The sequence below is a fragment of the Ambystoma mexicanum genome, chromosome 6p, assembly GCF_040938575.1.
Source record: "Ambystoma mexicanum isolate Mex_15411 chromosome 6p, UKY_AmexF1_1, whole genome shotgun sequence".
NCBI classification, from domain to species: domain Eukaryota; kingdom Metazoa; phylum Chordata; class Amphibia; order Caudata; family Ambystomatidae; genus Ambystoma; species Ambystoma mexicanum.
In genome coordinates, this window is record NC_090935.1 from 1,373,085,230 (window position 1) to 1,373,101,830 (window position 16,601).

Consider the following 16,601-nt stretch of genomic DNA (forward strand, 5'->3'; position numbering starts at 1 on the left):
AGACATCTATGTTCCTTCCATCCGAGCGGGGAGGAAGGGTGGGCGCATGTGAATCTAAGCAGATACAATCATCAGAAATGCTATTACGGTGAGTAATGCATGTCTTCTGATGCTTGTTAATCTGCTTAGAATCACATGCTGTGCATAGACTAGCGAGCAGTACCCGGAGTTGGAGGTGGGTTGTGAGAAGGAACAGTAGAGAAAAGATGTCTTAGTACTGCTTGTCCCACCTGAGAATCAGATCTAGAATGAGTGTCTAGCAATAGTGTTTTGTAAAGGTGCATACAGAACTCTCCAGGTTACCGCTTTGCAAATGGACCATAGGGGAACATTTGCAATGAATGCTATGGAAGCCCCAGTGCCTCGAGTAGAATGTGCTCTAGGCTTGAAGGGCAGTTCTCTCTTAGCAAGAGTGTAACAAAATGTGATGCATTGCACTATCCACCTTGAGATTACTGACTTGGAGACAGGACCTCCTTCTCTGCCAGCCGCCACTGAAACGAAAAATTGGTTCGTCTTTCTCAGTGGTTTAGTTCTTTCCAGATACAACACGGCTGCCCTGTGCACTTCTTTCGGCCATGTTAGAGCGGTTCTGGAAGAAAGTGGGGAGTTCTATTGACTAGTTCACGTGGAACTTGGAAATAAATGTAGCCGCAAATCGAGGGCGAGTGCGCAGAACCACCTTATCTCTGAACAGTAACGAAGGGGTCTAGTACTGAAAGGGCCTGTAGTTCACTAACCTTTCTTATAGAAGTGATAGCCAATTGGAAGGCTGTCTTCTAGGTAAGGTCTTTAAGGCTTGCCTTGTGCATAGGCGCAAAGGGAGACCCCATGAGTCTAGTCAAAACCACATTTAAGTCCCATCCGGGAGCTCGGTTTAAATTGGGGGGATGAATACTCTTAACCCCTTCCATGAAAGCCTTGATAACTGGTATTTTCCACCACAACACCTTTTGTTGTGACGTAGTGTAGGCTGAGAGAGCAGCTAAATGCACCTTCATGGAATTAAAACCAGGCCTGAATCTAGTGAGTGAGTCAGGTACAATAACAAGGTGAGTAGGAGAGCATTCAATGGAATTGACTGCCCTTGGCCTTACACCAGATAGCGAAACGTTTCCATTTACTGGAATAGCAATATCAGGTGTTGGGTTTCCTCGCTTCCCAGAGTATATCCATATATCTCTGAGGAAGTTGAAGGTGTCCGAACTATATGACACCAGGAGCCAGGCCACTAAGTTCATAGTATGCAGGCATGGGTGCAGTGTTTCTCCCCTGTCCCGAGATAACATGTTGTACGGGCAGGGCAGTTTCATAGGACAGGAGAGGGACATCTCCATCAGATGAGAGATTCGGGGTTGGCGGGGCCACCAATATCATGGTGACCATTTCCTGGTGCATCTTGTGCACGATCTTGTTGAGTAAGGGAGTTTTTGCGTAAGACAATGCATTACTTACCGTAAAAGCATTTCTGATGGTTGTATCTGCTTAGATTCACATGCTGTGCATAGTCCGACATCCAGTGATCACCGCGGAGTATTGCATTTTGTTTTTCGTAGTCGAAAAGGGGACGTCGACAAGGCGTGTCTGAAACACTATCCCTATAGTGACGTAGAGTGTACTCACAATCCCTCACGCGTCGAGGTCCCTCTATTTGTATTTTTTCTGCCCTGAGGGAGCCTTCTATACGTGAGTGAGTACAGAAAAGAGAGAGAGAGATGTAGAAAGATGTCCATGTTCCTTCCATCCGAGCGGGGAGGAAGGGTGGGCGCATGTCAATCTAAGCAGATACAACCATCAGAAATGCTTTTACGGTAAGTAATGCATTGTCTTCTGATGCTTGTTAATCTGCTTAGAATCACATGCTGTGCATAGACTAGCGAGCAGTACCCGGAGTTGGAGGTGGGTTGTGAGAAGGAACAGTAGAGAAAAGATGTCTTAATACAGCTTGTCCCACCTGGGAATCAGATCTAGAGTGAGCATCTAGACAGTAGTGTTTTGTAAAGGTGTGTACAGAACTCCAGGTTGCCGCTTTGCAAATGGACTCGAGGGGAAGGTTTGCAATGAATGCTATGGATGCCCCAGTGCCTCGAGTAGAGTGTGCTCTTGGCTTGAAGGGTAGTTCTCTCTTAGCAAGAGTGTAACAGAGAGTGATGCATTGAACAATCCATCTAGATATAGTGTACTTTGAGACTGCATCTCCTTCTCTTCCTGCTGCTACCGAGACAAAGAACTGATTAGTCTTTCTCAGTGGCCTGGTCCTTTCCATATAAAACATGACAGCTCTGCGCACATCGAGTGTATGCAGGCTCCTTTCTCCCAAATTGGAAGGGTTTTGAAAGAACGTTGGTAGTTCTATTGACTGGTTGACATGGAATTTCAATATGAATTTCGGTGCAAACCTTGGGTGTGTGCGTAGAACCACCTTATCTTTGTGAACTGTTACGAAGGGGTCTAGAATAGAAAAAGCCTGTAGTTCACTTACTCTCCTAATGGAGGTGATAGCTATTAGGAAAGCAGTCTTAAGAGTGAGGTCTTTAAGAGTTGCCTTGTGCATGGGTTCAAAGGATGAGCCCATGAGCCTGGTAAGTACCACATTAAGGTCCCAGCCTGGAGCTGGGTTTGCTATCGGAGGGTGTATTCTCTTTACCCCCTCCAGGAAGGCTTTAATAACTGGGACTTTCCACCATGACACCTTAAATTGAGAGGTGGTGTATGCAGAAAGTGCCGCTAGATGGACTTTAATAAAATTGAACACTAGACCTGAGTCCAGTAAATGGGTCAGGTAAAGGACAATTTGTGTGGGAGAGCAGTGGACTGGGTTGATGCTCTTACCTCTACACCAGATGACAAATCTCTTCCACTTGCTAAAATAGCAGTGACGAGTGTTGGGTTTTCTAGCTTCTCTGAGAATGTCCATGCATCTCTGAGGGAGTTGTAAATGGCCAAATTCTATGACCTCAGGAGCCAGGCAGCTACATTCATGTTCTGTGGGCATGGGTGTAGTGTCTTGCCCCTGTCCTGTGACAACAAGTTGTATGGGCAGGGCAGTTTTACTGGTGGGGATAGGGACATCTCCATCAGGTGCGCAAACCATGGTTGGCGGGCCCACATCGAGGCTATCAGAATCATGGGGACTGATTCTTGGTGCATCCTGTGCACTATTTTGTTCAGCAGAGTCGTCGGGGGAAAAGCGTAAACAAATTTCCCTGACCATGGTATCCAGAGACCGTTCCCCTTGGAGCGGTTCTGTGGGTACCTGGAGGCGTAATCTAGGCATTGTGAGTTCTCCAGAGTTGCGAAGAGGTCTATTTCTGGGAAGCCCCGTTGTGTGAATATGTCGAAGGCAATGTCTTCGTGTAATCGCCATTCGTACTCTGAGGGCAGAGGAAAGTCTCTGCTGAGTTCGTCTGCTAGCAGATTGAGTTCCCCTGGTACATGTTGTGACAATAGGAACATGTTGTGCCCGAGAGCCCACTTCCAGATGTTCTGGGACAGCTTTGACAGTCCTGGAGAGTGAGTGCCCCCTTGCTTGTTGAGGTAGTACATGGCCGTGGTGCTGTCCGTGAGGACCATCACCGTCTTCCCTTATAGGTGTGTCTGGAAGGCTTTTAGTGCCTTGAACACCGCAAGTAGTTCTAATAAGTTTATGTGTTTGGACGCTACGCTCGGAGTCCAGACTCCGTGAGCAGTCTGATGGGATAGGTGAGCCCCCCCATCCTGTGAGGGATGCGTCTGTGGTTAGAGTGGCTTCCACTGCGGGGGTGGCGAATGGTTTCCCTATTACCAGGTTTTCCTTCGACCACCACCGTAGCGAGAGAACCAAGGCCTGCGAGACCACCACTAGATCGTCCCATTGTCCGCTGGCCTGACACCATTGGCTGTTGAGGCACTCTTGCATTGGGCGCAGGCGCGCGTGTGGTACCAAATAAATACATGACGCCATCATTCCAAGCAAGCGCATTGCTTTGAGTACCGTCACCTCTCGACCGGCCACATATTGAGGGATCTGAAAAAGCATATTTTGGACCCTCTTGTTGGAGGGGAAGACAAGGCCGTCCTTTGTTCGAATTAGAGCCCCTAGGAATTGTTTGATTTGGCTGGGGTCTAAGCTGGACTTCTTCTTGTTGATGGAGAAGCCCAGTTGGAACAAAAAGTCTACTGTCTTCTGGGTGTTTGAGAAGCATGTCTCGTAAGACTCCCCTGTTATGAGCCAATCGTCGAAGTAAGGGTATACCGGTATGGACAACCTGCGCAGGTGGGCCGCTGCCACTGCCAGTACCTTTGTGAATACCCTCGGTGCAGACGCCATGCCGAAGGGTAGCACTCTGAACTGGTAGTGTTTGCCCTCCATCATGAACCTGAGGTATTTTCTGTGCGCTGGCAACATCAAAATATGAAAGTATGCATCTTTCATGTCTAGTGTTGTCATGTAGTCCCCCTGAGATAGCAGGGGAATTACCTCCTGTAATGTTAGCATACGAAATTTCTGAGGTTTTACAAATTTGTTCGCTGGGCACAGATCTAGTATAGGGCGCATGGTTAGGTCCTTTTTGGGTACAAGGAAGTACACTGAATAAATACCTTCCATTACCTGAGATAGGGGCACGACTTCTATTGCTCCTTTCTGTAGCAGCTGTTCTACTTCTTGCAGGAGGATGACGAGGTGGTCTGGAGACAGGTGTCTTCCCCTTGGAAGTCTGTAGGTGGGGGACCGATTGAACTCTATACAGTACGCGTGGGCTACGGTTGATGATACCCACCGGTCTGATGTTATTCCCTCCCATGCCGATAGTTATCCGGCCCCCAACCGGAGATGCATGGGAGGGGACCCGGACTTTCTGGTCATTTGGTGTTACTTGCCGGGGTGCCTCTGGGGCTAGAGCCCCGGCCTCAGCCCTTGCCGCGGCGGTCGTCCTCTTTGGTTATATTGATTACTGGAACCCTGATTAGAGGGCCAGTTGCCCGAGGTGTAATGCTGTTGCTGCTGCTGGCCACGAAAAAAGAGCTTGTTTCCAAATCCTCGTCTGTTTGGAGGCTTTGAGATTTGGTCTAAGGTTTTTATGGTTTTTATGGTGTTGAATTCCTTCTTCGCATTTTCCAGCGTGTCGTTCACTGCCCTTCCAAAGAGATTAGACTTCTATTGTCTTATTAATGAGTGACGCCTGTGTTTCTGCCTTGAAACCGGAATTGCGAAGCCAGACGTGACGCTTCAGTAGAATTCCCTGCACCAAAGAGCAGCCAGCAGTTTCTGCCGCATCAAGAGTGTTTTTAATGACCAGAGCTCGTTCTGTAACTGTAGCCAAAAGGCGTGTTCTTAGAGGTTCAGGGGCTTCTTCGATGTCCTGTTTGAGTTTTCCCCATTGAACATCGACGTAGCTTGCCAACAATGTATTATTATTGGCAATTCTAATTGAAAACGCTGCAGAGGCGGAAATTCTTTTGCCCAGGGCATAACGTTATTTCCCCGCCTTGTCTGGGGGTGCCTCGCTGGTTGACAGTGGAACCCCCAGCCCTCTTCCTTGTGTTAGTAACCACTAAGGGGTCTGGGACTGAGTGACCTCTGATATATAATGGGTCTGACTGAGAGGGTGCGAACAATTTCTCTATTCTTGGATTGACCCGTCTTACCAGCGCAGGGGTGGACAGCGATGGGGTGAGTCGTCTTTTAACTGAGGCGAGGAAAGGGATGGTTTGACTAGTGGGAGGTTTTTCCTTAATAATCCTTTCGACGAAATCAGTATCTGGGGTGACCTCCCCAGTTTCTACTTCAAAATGTGCTGCTGCCTTCCTCAGTAGCGCATTGAAGGTGGGCTGATCGTCTACTGGAGATGGGTTACTGACTGGTGTGGTCTGAGGAGAAGAAATGTCTATCATTTCGGGGTCTGTAGACCCGGATGGTGACTGCCAGGGCTGGGACCTGGGTCCTCCTCGTAGCTCTCTTCACTTACATGAAAACCTTCTTCCTCCTGTAGGTCTTCATTATACACAAACTCATCCTCTTCCTGGAAGTGAGGATCCTCTCTAGCGAAGTCGTAAGAGTCCATGTCTTCCTGTAGGGGGTTAAAGTGCTTCGGGTATTTAGCCCTTGGCCCCTCCTGGGGTACCTCCCTTGGCCTCTTGGGTGTCCTATTTTCTGGGATGGCCATGAACCTGTCTAGCTTGTCCATACATGACTGGAACCTCTCTACAGTCCAGTAAGGTAGGCCAGAGCGGTCTGGGAGTGAAAAGGGAGGTTCCTCTCCTTGCAGTTGCTTAGTTCTGTCCCATAGCGTCGAAGATAACGTCCCTTCGCCTTCTGAGAAACCTTCTTGCTGGTTAGGGTCTTCTGTCGACAGTGGGAGCTGTCCCAGCCTACCTTCCGGCGTCCTTGGCGTTTCTTTGGCCCTGTGAGCGGTTTTCGACGTGTTATCCGCCGTCCGTCTCTGGCCGCCCTTCGAAGCTATACGCGTGAGGCTTTCGGAGAGCAGTTTCTCCGTCGAGGGATCGCGCGCCATTGCGCTAAGCAGTGTCGAGTCTTTACTGGCGACGTGCGCACTCTTGCAAGGCGCGTCGCCTGAGGATTTGGGGTTAGCGCCCTTATTTATAGAAAGCCCAGTCGCCGGTCGTGGAAGCGGTGGCGGGGAGGGCTTGCGACCCCTACGGTCGGCGGAAGGCGCCGGTGGACCCGACGCCTCCGTTGACGCTATGGCTGCCTTCGTCTTTGACGAATGCGTGCCGTGGGGTATGTGCTTGTGTGTTTTTCTGTGTTCGTCCTTGTCGCCCGGGTGTTCATCCCCATAAGCGGGGCGTGAGCCGGGCTTGTCGGGGCCGGGGACGGACGACGAGGAGCGGGAACGCTCCTTCGAGAGGTCTACAACCTCCGTAGCGGAGGTCGTGTAATCACTTTCCTCGTCACATTCGGCGACGGGGCAGCTGGCGAGGAGTCAGACCTAGACATTGCATAGGCTGCCCACCTTTTGACCCTGCAGTCTTTTAATGTTTTGGGTTTCAATAACTTACAGGCTGCACAGCTGTCCTCTTTGTGATCGAGGGGCAAGCAACGGTTACACCGTTTGTGCTTGTCCTTCCAGGTAAATTTGCCCTTGCAGTGCGGGCAAAACCTAAAGGGCGTCCTCTCTATAGCTGAGGATATGAAATGTGATTACGACCTCGAAAGAGAGGGAGGGGAAAGAGAAAGGCATTCTTAGAGTGAAACAAAGAAATGACCACACAACCCCGCTCTCCCTACTGTGTTAGGCCAGCGAGGCCCGGCCATGTGTTCGGCAGCGCCGAAGAATCTCCTCCGCTCGTCCCTCCGTCGAGGATCTTGCTCGGCGGAGACGCTTCAACGTCGGGGGGGGGGGGAGATCTATGTATATGGTATTATATAGTAAACGACCAAGGTCGAGGAATTATTTCGCAATGTCTCTCGAGGAGCTCCGCATAAAGGCGACCAATAACTGGGCGGAAAAAAACAATCTGAGGGACCTCGACGCGTGAGGGATTGTGGGTACACTGCACGTCACTATAGGGATAGTGTTACAGACACACCTTGTCGACGTCCCCTTTTTCGACTACGAAAAACAAAATGCAATACTCCGCGGTGACCACTGGATGTCGGACTATGCACAGCATGTGATTCTAAGCAGATTAACAAGCATCAGAAACAAATCTCCCTGACCATGCTATCCAGAGCCCGTTCCCCTTGGAGTGGTTCTGTGGGTCCCTGGAGGCGTAATCTTCGCATTGAGCGTTCTCCAGATTTGCGAACAAGTTGATCTCTGGGAAGCCCCATTCTGCAAAAACGTTGGAGACAATGTCTTCGTGTAGTCGCCATTCATACTCTACGGGCAGTGGGAAATCTCTGCTGAGCACATCTGCCAGAAGATTGAGTTCTCCTGGAACGTGTTGGGACAACAGGAACATCCTGGGTTTGAGAGTCCACATCCAATTTTTTGGGACAGCTTGGATAGCACTGGAGTGCGTGTGCCTCCCTGTTTGTTCAGGTAGTACATGGCTGTGGTGCTGTCTGTCAAGATCAGGACTGTCCTCCCCTGTAACTGTGTTTGAAAGGCTTTCAGTGCTTTGAATACCGCTAATAGCCGTGCTCCATCTGCTGAAGCAGGAGAGCCCCCCCACCTCGTGAGAGATGTGTCAGTCGTGAGAGTGGCTTCTACTGTGTGGTGGTAAAGGCTTTCCCCTTCTAGAGGTTCTCTCACGACCAGCACTGCAGAGAGAACGAGGGCTGTCGATACAACCACTAGATCATCCCATTGTCCACTGGCCTGACACCACCGGCTGTTGAGCCACTCTTGCATGGGAAGCATGCGCAGACTCACGTGCGGAACTAAGTAAATGCAGGACGCCATCATTCCTAAGAGTCGCATGGCTTTGCGTACTGTCACCTCCCGACCGGCTGCATACTGAGGGATCTGAAACAGCATGTTTTGAACCCTCTCGTTGGAAGGGGAAGACGAGGCTGTCTTCTGCCCGAATTAGAGCCCCTAGAAACTGCTTGACTTGACTGGGCTCTAAGCTGAATTTCTTCTCGTTGATGGAGAATCCCAGGCTGAATAAGAGGTCTATCGTCTTGAGTGTTCGACAGGCATGTTCTGTAGGAATACCCTGTTATTAGCCAGTCGTCGAGGTAAGGGTAAACCGCAACGGCTTTTCTGTGCAGGTGCGCTGCTGCCACTACCAATACCTTCGTAAACCTTGGAGCTAAGGCAATGCGGAAGTGGAGTACTTTGAACTGATAGTGCTTGTCCTCCATCTTGAACCGTCGGTAATTTCTGTGCGCCGGCAACATTGAAATATGAAAGTATGCATCTTTCATATCCAATGTTGCCATGTAATCTCCCTGCGTCAGCAGAGGGATTACCTCCTGCAACGGGACCATACAAAACATTTGAGGTTCGACAAATTTGTTTGCTGGGCGCAAGTCTAGCACAGGGCTCTTGGTGAGATCCTTTTTGGGTACAAGGAAGTATACTGAATAAATATCCTTGTTTACCTGTAGAAGAGGGACGACTTCTATGGCGCCCTTTTCCTGCAGGATCTGGACCTCTTGCAGCAGGATGCGTAGGTGTTCCGGCGTCAGGCGTCTTGATTTCGGCGGTCTGAATTGAGGTGGTCTGCAAAATTCTATGCAGTACCCGTGGCCGACTGTCTTGAGTACCCACTGGTCTGTTATCCCCTCCCATGCATGAAGGAATGTTAGGCGTCCCCCAACCGGAGAGTTATGGGAGGGGACCCGGATCTGAGGGTCAATTCTGACCCGAGGTCGGGGAGGCTCTGGGGTGGAATTCTGGCCCCTACCTTTCCCACGCTGTTGTCCTCTTGGTGGATACGTGGTGGTGGTGTTAGATCCTTGTCCTGAGGACCAGTTGTTTCATGATCCATGCTGGTTGTGAGGGGAGCAATATTGCCCATGAAAGGAATGACGAGAGCCGCCCCCTCTCTGTTGGAAAGGTATTTGGGTAATCTAGCTCATGGTCTAAAGTGCTTCGTCAACGGCCTTGCCGAACAAGTTGGTTTCCTCAATCGGCTTGCTTTTAAGGATGCCCGAGTTTCAGGCTTAAACCCAGAGTTCCTCAACCAGGCGTGCCGTTTTAGTAGGGTACCATGGGCTTAAGTTCTGCCCGCTGTTTCAGCAGCGTCCAAAGTATTTTTAAGAATGTTGTGGTTCACCTGCTTGCCCTCAGAAACAATTGCAAGCAGACAAGCCTGCACTGGTTCATGGACCTCTTGATGTCCCTCCTGCAGCAGGTTCCACTGAACATCTGAATAGCTAGCCAACAGTGTGGTGGTGTTGGCTATGCGGGTGGAGAATGCTACAGCTGCCGTAACCCTCTTTCCCAGTGCGTACAATTTTTTGGATTCTTTATCATGTGGTGCCTCACCCGTAGACAGGGGGACACCTGCCCTCTTCCTCGTAACTACCAAGGAATCTGGAGTGGCATGCCCCCTAATGTAGAGGGGGTCGGTAGGAGAAGGGTGAAACAATTTCTCTACTCTGGGATTAACAGCCCTGGTTTGAGCTTTATGTTTCAACGCCGAAGCGATCCTTGCGATACTATCGCTGATGCTCAGGGTTACAGGGGGGCGTGTAGGTTGAGCCGGTGTCTGCGCAGCAGATTTCGGCGCAACCGGGGCCTTCGGCGGTGTCGGCGTTTTTTTCTGAGGCGTCTCGACGGCCGCGTGTGTTTTGGTGCTAGCGCCCTTACTCTCGGACTGCCCGGACGCATTCCGCTGTCGCGGTTGCGGGAGGGCTACCGATCAAAGATCAGCAGGCATCGCCAAAGAATCCGACATGCCCATTGTTGCTTTGGAGGCTTCGACTGCACCGCCGAAGCAGAACCGTGGGTTGTGTGCTTTGTGTGGGAATCGGGTGCATCCCTGTTCCCGGGATGTACATTCCCCATAGCAGGACTCTCGTTGTGCCTATCGAGGCTGGGGACGGATGCTGTGGAGCGAGAACTCTCCGCCATAAGGTCAATGGCCTCCGAAATGGAGCCGTGGTCATCGCTAACCTCTTCGTCACACTCGGCGGCTGTGGCAGCGGGGGAGTTACTCTCTGCCTGCGACATACTATAGGCCGCCCACCGCTTCAAATGGCACTCCTTAACAGTTTTGGGACGTAGGAGATTACATACCGCACAGGACACCTCTTTGTGATCGAGGGGAAGACACCCATTGCACCGACAGTGCTCGTCTTTCCACTGAAACTTTGCCTTACAGGAAGGACACATCTACATGAGTCCTGTCCATAGCGCAGGATTGTGAAAGGGACGACAAACCCAAGGGAAAAAAGAGAAAAGGAAAGGCATTCTTGTAAAGAATATGACCACCCCGACCCCACGGTCACTACTGTACAGGCCAGCCAGAAGGCCCGGCCACGTGGTCGGCAGCGCCAACCTGATCACCAGCCATCGAAGTTCCGTAGTCAGCAGTCTTCAGCGGTGGCACAGGAATCAACCGCCGAGAAGAGTGACAATAAGACTGAAGGTCAGGAAATACAACGCAATGTTTTATGAAGAGCTCCGCATTAAGGTTCCCAGATAGCTGGGTGGAAAAAAAACAATCTGAGACCGACGCGTGAGGGATTTTGGGTACACTACATGTCACGTTAGGGATAGAGTTATAGGCACGACCATGTCGACGTCCCCTTTCGATCCTCGAAAGACAAGATGCAATACTCTGCGGTTACCACTGGATGTCGGACTATATGCACAGCATGTGAATCTAAGCAGATTAACAAGCATCAGAAACATTAATACGCCAGACACTCATACGCCTTACACTATACGCTCTTAAGAGACCAGCTCTTAAGACACCAAGCCGCCTATGAAAAGACAATGGGTCGAAACATTCCCCAGAATAAAGCTGCATAGCCTGTCAGATCAAAGCCTACAAAGGCAGAAATCCAAAAGGCCAGTACATTCTTCTACTGGAACAGAAGCTCCAATGCCCGTAACACCAGCAGGGACCTCTACAAGGTCTCTGAATTTAAGGGCACCCCTTGCCCTTCCACCTCACCTCCCCACTCCCAAACACTCTGATGCCCTCTCTCTGACAACTTCCACATAAGAGTGGAAAGAAACCACACCACTGGGGCTAGACTAGCAGCAACCAGTCCAGCTTCAAACCCCTACCAGGAACTAAAACATCCCTAGTCTCCATCTGCAGGGCTCAAAATTAAGATTGGATAAGCAGGAGCTAAATGTTGTTCCTGGGTATGCGACATCAACCAGTGGCCAGGTGCTACTACTGTGGACCAAGAAGCTAGTACATAGCATTCCGAATATCTCACTTCCACATAAGATGGAAACCTCATTTGTCCATTTATTTATGAACAATTATGCTTTAAATGTATCTTAATGTTTATTTGTAGATTGTCCCAAATCCACAGCGTTAAATTCACATAGCTGTGTTTGGCATCAGTTGGCCTGGGGAACCAAACGTGGCTCCTGGTAGCTGTTGGTGTCAAGCTAACCAGGCTCTTCAAGGCTACAAGCAGGAGCTAAACAGCTCCCAGCTCCCCTCAATTTCGGACCCTGCATCTGGAATGACCTCAAAAAGAACCACAGTCTCAGAAGGCTGTGCTGCACTTGCCCTCCTTGACGTCTCAGCAGCCTTTGACACCAGCAACCACGGCACCCTCACCGACAGACACCAGTCAGTCGTCATCAGGTATACAGCATTAATGTGGTTATCCTCCTTCCTCTCCAACCGATCATAGACCTCATTGCCCATCGACTCCCACCCCCTGCCCTGTCACCAACCAAGTACCACACGTGCGTCCCTATCCCCCTGCTCTAACTTCTACCTGATTTCCCCCCTCCGTGCTTATTCACTCACATGGCCTAACCTGCAACAACTAAGCAGATTACACGCAGATCATCTTCAAGATCTCTAAATCCTTCCTATCCACGACCTCGCTTCATATCCAGGGTCGGGCTGGGGCATACGATTGTCTTGGGCACCAATGAAAAGGTGTCCCACTGTTGCAATGTGATGCAAATTGTGAATTAAAATAAATATTTATTCAGCAACAGTGGTCAAAACTACAAGCCGTATGGTGAAGTAACTTACCAAAGTGGCACACATGGGCCAAAAAAGAGGCCCAAACTAGCATTTTTTGTTTTTGGTTCAGCATTGCCCTATAGGCCAGTCCAAGACTGCACATGGTCAACAGAAATCGACGACTGGATGATGGCCAACCACCTCTTCCTCAGAAAAACTGAAAGCATGATTTTTCGGATGGACTGCCCTCTTCTCTCAACCCACCTTGAGGCCATCTTCTCTACGCCCTGCTTCCGTTACATCCAATTCAGTAAAGAACCTTGGATGTACCATGGACGCAGAGCTGATGCTTTCACACCAAATCAACTGTGTCTAAATCGTGCTATCTACACTTTTGCATCCAGAGTCAGAGCAATCACGACTAGCATCCTTTTTCGCCTAGAAAACGCTAACTTCAAATACCGGGGCACCACTGCATCTCAACTCAGTAAACTCCAAATGGTCTAAAACACTGCAGAGATGCTCCACCTAGCTCATGGCCCTGGAAAGCACCTCACACATGCCCTCTGTGTCCTCCACTGGCTCTTTGTAAGGCGACGGTCTGCTTTCAAAGCTTTGTGCATCAACACCACGCTGTGCACAATACAGGTCCAGAATACCTACTGCACAAGATCAGCCCTTACAAGCTCAACAGAAACATGAGATCAATCACTGCACCACTCCTTGTCATCCCTCCCATCAAAATCGACCAGAACAGGGGGTGCAGGTGGGGGGGGGCATGGGCCCTCCTTTTCCATCTATGCACCCACAATATGGAACACGATTTCCCTTAGCATCCGCTGCTTGGAGGATCACCTTGCCTTCGGGAAGGCCCTCAAGAACGTGTCCCCCTCCCCAATCCCCCTTGCATCCTGACTAATCCATTCCACCCCTCGTGTTAATTTAATCCCCAGTCAGAAAGGCTGCGGCAGCAATAAATCCTCAAGAATGTTCTAATCAATGCAGAGAAAGGACCCTAGCAAACGGCAGGCCAGGATTGGCGATACACAAACAATCCTAGAAACCAGCCAAGACATGCTGGTACATATTGCAGTCCATGTCAATGGAATATGGCCATTGGCACATCCACCAACACACTCACCTGAAATCATACACCTCTTGAAGACAACACCTCTGCCATCAGAATCCATCTAAATCCCACAACATAAATGCGGTCTAGCTGGACACAAAATCAATCTCTTGGACTTGCACACCCTCCAGGCAACCTCACAGCACCCACCCACAAAAGCCAGCTGGACATGGGTTGAAAGCAGGGACTTTACCTACCTTCGTATTGATTAAAATGCACACATGCATTCTAAACTCGTCTGAGGAATCTTTCATACCACAGACCTTGGTCCCCCAAGGGCATTCACATACAGCACTTGCAGGCCCCATCAATGGGAATAGGCCCTATACAAATGCCATTTTACATTACACGCTAAATTAAATTGACAAGTTAGTTTATGAAAAGTACATGCATATTACTATATGAATAAAGACGTATATCAGGATTAATGGATGTTGATTTTCACATGTATAAAAGACATATACAAGATTCAAATTGGGTAAAGCTACAAAATGTAAATCTATGGCTTATACGCAGTACACTCATACAGGAAACACTCTAACTACATACACTTACACAACATACACTCCTAGGGAATACAGCACACTCCCCAAAAAACACTGCAATTAAATATATAAAAAAAAAAAAAAATCACTCAACAGTTGATATTTATTTCACAGAAAGTTAACGTCTACAATGAGTAGGAATAACAGTTGAGGTACAAACACTCACCATACCAATACAAAGCCAACCTTAATATTCATCTCATGTATTTGCCACATAACATCAATGGTATCAGGTAATATTATTGCCACAAATAATGTCAATATATATATATATATATATATATATATATATATATATATATATATATATATATATATATATATATATAGTCGCCGGTAAAGGCCATAGGCGACATTGTTTGTGGGGATAATTTATGGGGTAAATGGGAGCGGGGGTTGCAGGGGTGTATCCCCATATGGCGATATTTCTGTGGGGATATTAACACATGGAACCACATCAACACCATAAAGTTGAAATAAAACGTTATGTTCAACTAGAATGGTCTATGGAGTTTTAGAAAATAATCACTCTTAACTTCTGCATCTTCCCATGAATAATTCTGAAAAAGTCAGTACATGTTGGTGGCATCTGCCCCACAAAGTAAAACTATTTCAAAAATGTTTACGGACTGCTTCCCATTTGAAAAAGTGTTTTATTGAGTTTGAACCACTTTCAATGTGGGTTTTCTCCATATGTAAAAATAAAGAAATATATATTTAGGGCCAAATATCCTTAAAATGAGCTGCTTTGCCTTTTGGCATGCACCTACATATCTTTATCAGGATTTGGTACATTGAAAAATTGAGATATTCAACTTTAAGATCTCTCTAGACCATGCATTCGCAGAGCCAATGTGCATCTTTTATACAAACTATACATGTACAAGTAGATGTACATTTGAGACCTGTACACTAATATACACGAGAAGAGTCAGGCTTGATTGATGTGATTTTCATCTGTATCCGACAAGTATAGGAGATGTAAACTGCATATATGTTTGAAATGCAACACTCCTATATGCCTCCGATCTGTATAAAAATTCACATGAAATTTAGACCTCATTTTAATGAAAGCTTTCACATGTGCAACACATGAGACATGTGCAGAATAAATGTGCATCTTCCACATTAATAGTACATGTAGTACATGTTGTACTAGTGCATCAACAGATGTTTGAAAACTCGCATCAAAAGCCAGTTTCCATATGTAAAACACTCCTATACATACAGAAACTCACAAGTCAAACCACTTTAATGTGAGCGCTCATATGCAGGAGGAATGTGCATTTCACTTCACACCAATCACTCATACTACTTATACGCTATGCACTTGTATCTACACACCAAACACTCATGTCTTATACGTCTCCACATAAACGCCCTCTTTAAATGCCCAGCACTTACACCCCACATCCATAACTCAAACATACGCCATACCACTACACAAAAATAAAATTCAACATTAACAACTCGTTAAGATTAATCTAACAAAAAGTCTGCAAACGGTAAGGTACAAACTCTACAACACATTCAACCTTTACACTCACTTTAAATATTGGGCAGGTTACAGCATTATCATAACAGTCATGGAATGTTCATACCTTTATGTTCATGGTTGAATTTGTAGTGGTACAGAGTGAGTGTCTGTACCTTAACATTATTACTACTGTTTGTAGACTTCACATTTTGTAAAAGAGACCTTACCCCCCCTTTTTTTTAAAAAGTATTTTTCTATACCAAACGGTATCCATTAAAAGTGCTACAAAACACACTTCTTGAAAACTGAAGTCAAAACGATTCAGATTCTCTGAGGATCCCAGATATCAACCGCCTCCTATTTTTACTAATATGGGTATATAACACGCTTTTCAATGGCATGTTTCTACAGTACCTGCTCGCCTCTGTATATAACATATTCAGCATATGCAAGTCCATTTACGCTTGGTCTTCCGATTACGGAGTGATGTCCGGGAGGGGCATGTGCCATCTTCATTGTACTAAACTGAAGAAAAGACTTTCCCAGTGTCACTCGGCAGAAAAGCATTTGTCTAAAGGGGGGAAAAAGCAAGACCTAAATAATTTATAATTATAACATGCAATTAAAAACCACAAATTATTATTTAGCAGTTTATGGTGGTGAACTATTCTGATCTGCCTGTAGTGTTCCCCAATGCTTGAGTACTTTATTTTTGCAGATAATAAAAGTAGGACTGTATTGAATTCCCTGTTAGAACTGTGATAACTTGTATATTTTTATAGTACGTGGATGTACATGATTCAACAAGTGTTCTAGATGTTTTAACAAAACTAATGTGCATGTATGAAAACTTAGTCTATCTAGGTATAGACAACATCACTCGACCCACCCTGAACTGGCTTCATCTTTTTGGTTGATCTATACTTTGAGGCCAACTCGCTCCTTT

The 16,601-nt window shown here is 47.6% G+C and overlaps 1 protein-coding gene across 3 annotated transcripts in view; it reads right to left on the minus strand.

The window, feature by feature from the left end:
* The window catches only part of TNKS (tankyrase), a 2,071,987-nt gene that overhangs the window by 41,978 nt on the left and 2,013,408 nt on the right, over nt 1-16,601 (minus strand). For all 3 annotated transcript variants that reach the window (XM_069626094.1, XM_069626093.1, XM_069626092.1), the window contains one exon: nt 16,070-16,226. In XM_069626094.1, the coding sequence (XP_069482195.1) occupies nt 16,070-16,226 (157 nt within the window). The remainder of the gene's footprint in view (nt 1-16,069; nt 16,227-16,601) is intronic.